The sequence below is a fragment of the Aplysia californica genome, unplaced genomic scaffold, assembly GCF_000002075.1.
Source record: "Aplysia californica isolate F4 #8 unplaced genomic scaffold, AplCal3.0 scaffold00027, whole genome shotgun sequence".
NCBI classification, from domain to species: domain Eukaryota; kingdom Metazoa; phylum Mollusca; class Gastropoda; order Aplysiida; family Aplysiidae; genus Aplysia; species Aplysia californica.
In genome coordinates, this window is record NW_004797297.1 from 934,756 (window position 1) to 936,297 (window position 1,542).

At 43.0% G+C, this 1,542-nt stretch overlaps 1 protein-coding gene across 1 annotated transcript in view; it reads right to left on the reverse strand.

Annotated features, from left to right (window-relative positions):
- The window catches only part of LOC101864198 (sodium-dependent phosphate transport protein 2A), a 13,490-nt gene extending 12,214 nt beyond the window's left edge, over positions 1-1,276 (reverse strand). The window contains exons 1-2 of the mRNA XM_035973487.1: positions 1,126-1,276; positions 286-429 (exon numbers count right to left, since the gene is read on the reverse strand). Of these exons, the coding sequence (XP_035829380.1) occupies positions 286-429; positions 1,126-1,276 (295 nt within the window). The remainder of the gene's footprint in view (positions 1-285; positions 430-1,125) is intronic.
- Positions 1,277-1,542: the final 266 nt, after the last annotated feature.

The following is a 1,542-nucleotide window of genomic DNA, read 5'->3' on the forward strand; positions in this document are numbered from 1 at the left end:
CCGCCACGGAGGCCCGGCGGTGGCATCTCTTCGGGGGGATTCAGGGAGGTTGGACTGCCTCACCCGCTACCCAAAGGAGGCAGTGGCCCTGGCGAAGAGCACGCTCTTCGGGGCTCCGAACATTTCGAACGGATAGGCTACCACACACACACACAGCAACAGAAAAAAACAACAAAACAACAATTACAAACACAGCAACAACAGTTACACAACAACAACAAAAATCATCAACAACAACAACAACAACAATAACAACAACAACGACAAGAAAGTCGTAAGTTTAACCTTGAGCAGCGACGAGGGCAATGAGGATGGAGTTGACGGTGGACGAACTCTGAACCAGCACTGTTGCCATGACTCCCAGCATGAGTCCTGTAATTGGGTTGGACAAAAGATAACCGTTCCGGAAGGCCTCACTGGCTGCACGACCTGCACGATGTAAACGTAACCTGGATCAATTCTCTACCTCAGAATTACAAAGTGCTATCTGACATTTTTTACCGTTTTGAGTTCGTTAGTCGTTATCGAGATATTCAAAGAATTGCATTCGAAAAAAACAACAAAACTTTACAAATAGATCTATGTTGTGAAACTCAAAATCGTTTTGATCAATTTTTTTCAGAACCAAGTACTGAGCTGATAGAATTTTGTAATTTTAGGGTAGCCAATCGGTAGTAAATTAAGAATTATTTATAATTTGACGTAAATGCTCCGGCCTCATTAGTTTTCCTAGTTCTAAGATCAGAGACAACGATTTTGAATATAATCTTTCCTCATTTCAAACATTCACGAACGGAGCAAGGGAAGTTGTTGTAGCCCAAAAAAATCAACAACAACAACAACAACAACAAAAAAAAAACCCCAACAAACAAACAAAAAGCATTAGATCTAGATAAAAGGAAGAATGAATGGGTGAGTTGTGGGAAATACAAGATCGATGAGAGAAGGTGAGAAGCAGAACTGTTTTCTTCTTTAACCATCTGACAAAGTGGAAACCAAAAGGCAGCTACAGCTCACCAAAGATACTCACAAACGTTTACATTTTCCTCCAGCGATCTCACAGCATAACGCTGAACACAACGTGATCGAGACTTACAGATTATACAAAAACACAAGGGCACCTACCTCCCAAGAGCTTGAAGGAGTCTTCTAGTAGGCCAAGGGCACAAATGAAAAGGTAGAGAACACCAAAGAGTAAGATGATACGAGTAATCATCCAGAGAGCTCTGCATACTCGTAGGGCTGGCTGAGTGTCTGGGGAAGGGAACAGAATCATTATGATCCTTCCCCTCCTCCTCCTCCTCCTCCTCCTCCTCCTCCTCCCCCTCCTCCTCCTCCTCTTCCTGCTCCTTCTCCTTAGTTTAAAAAAAATGAAAACCTCCACCACCATCACCGAAACCGCCATGATCATCATAATCATCATATCCATCACTTTCGCTTTTATGTCAGTCTTATTGTAAATCTGCAAAGTTGCAACTCGTTGTACTGCATTACATACGCTCTCACACACACACACACACACACACACACACACACACACAC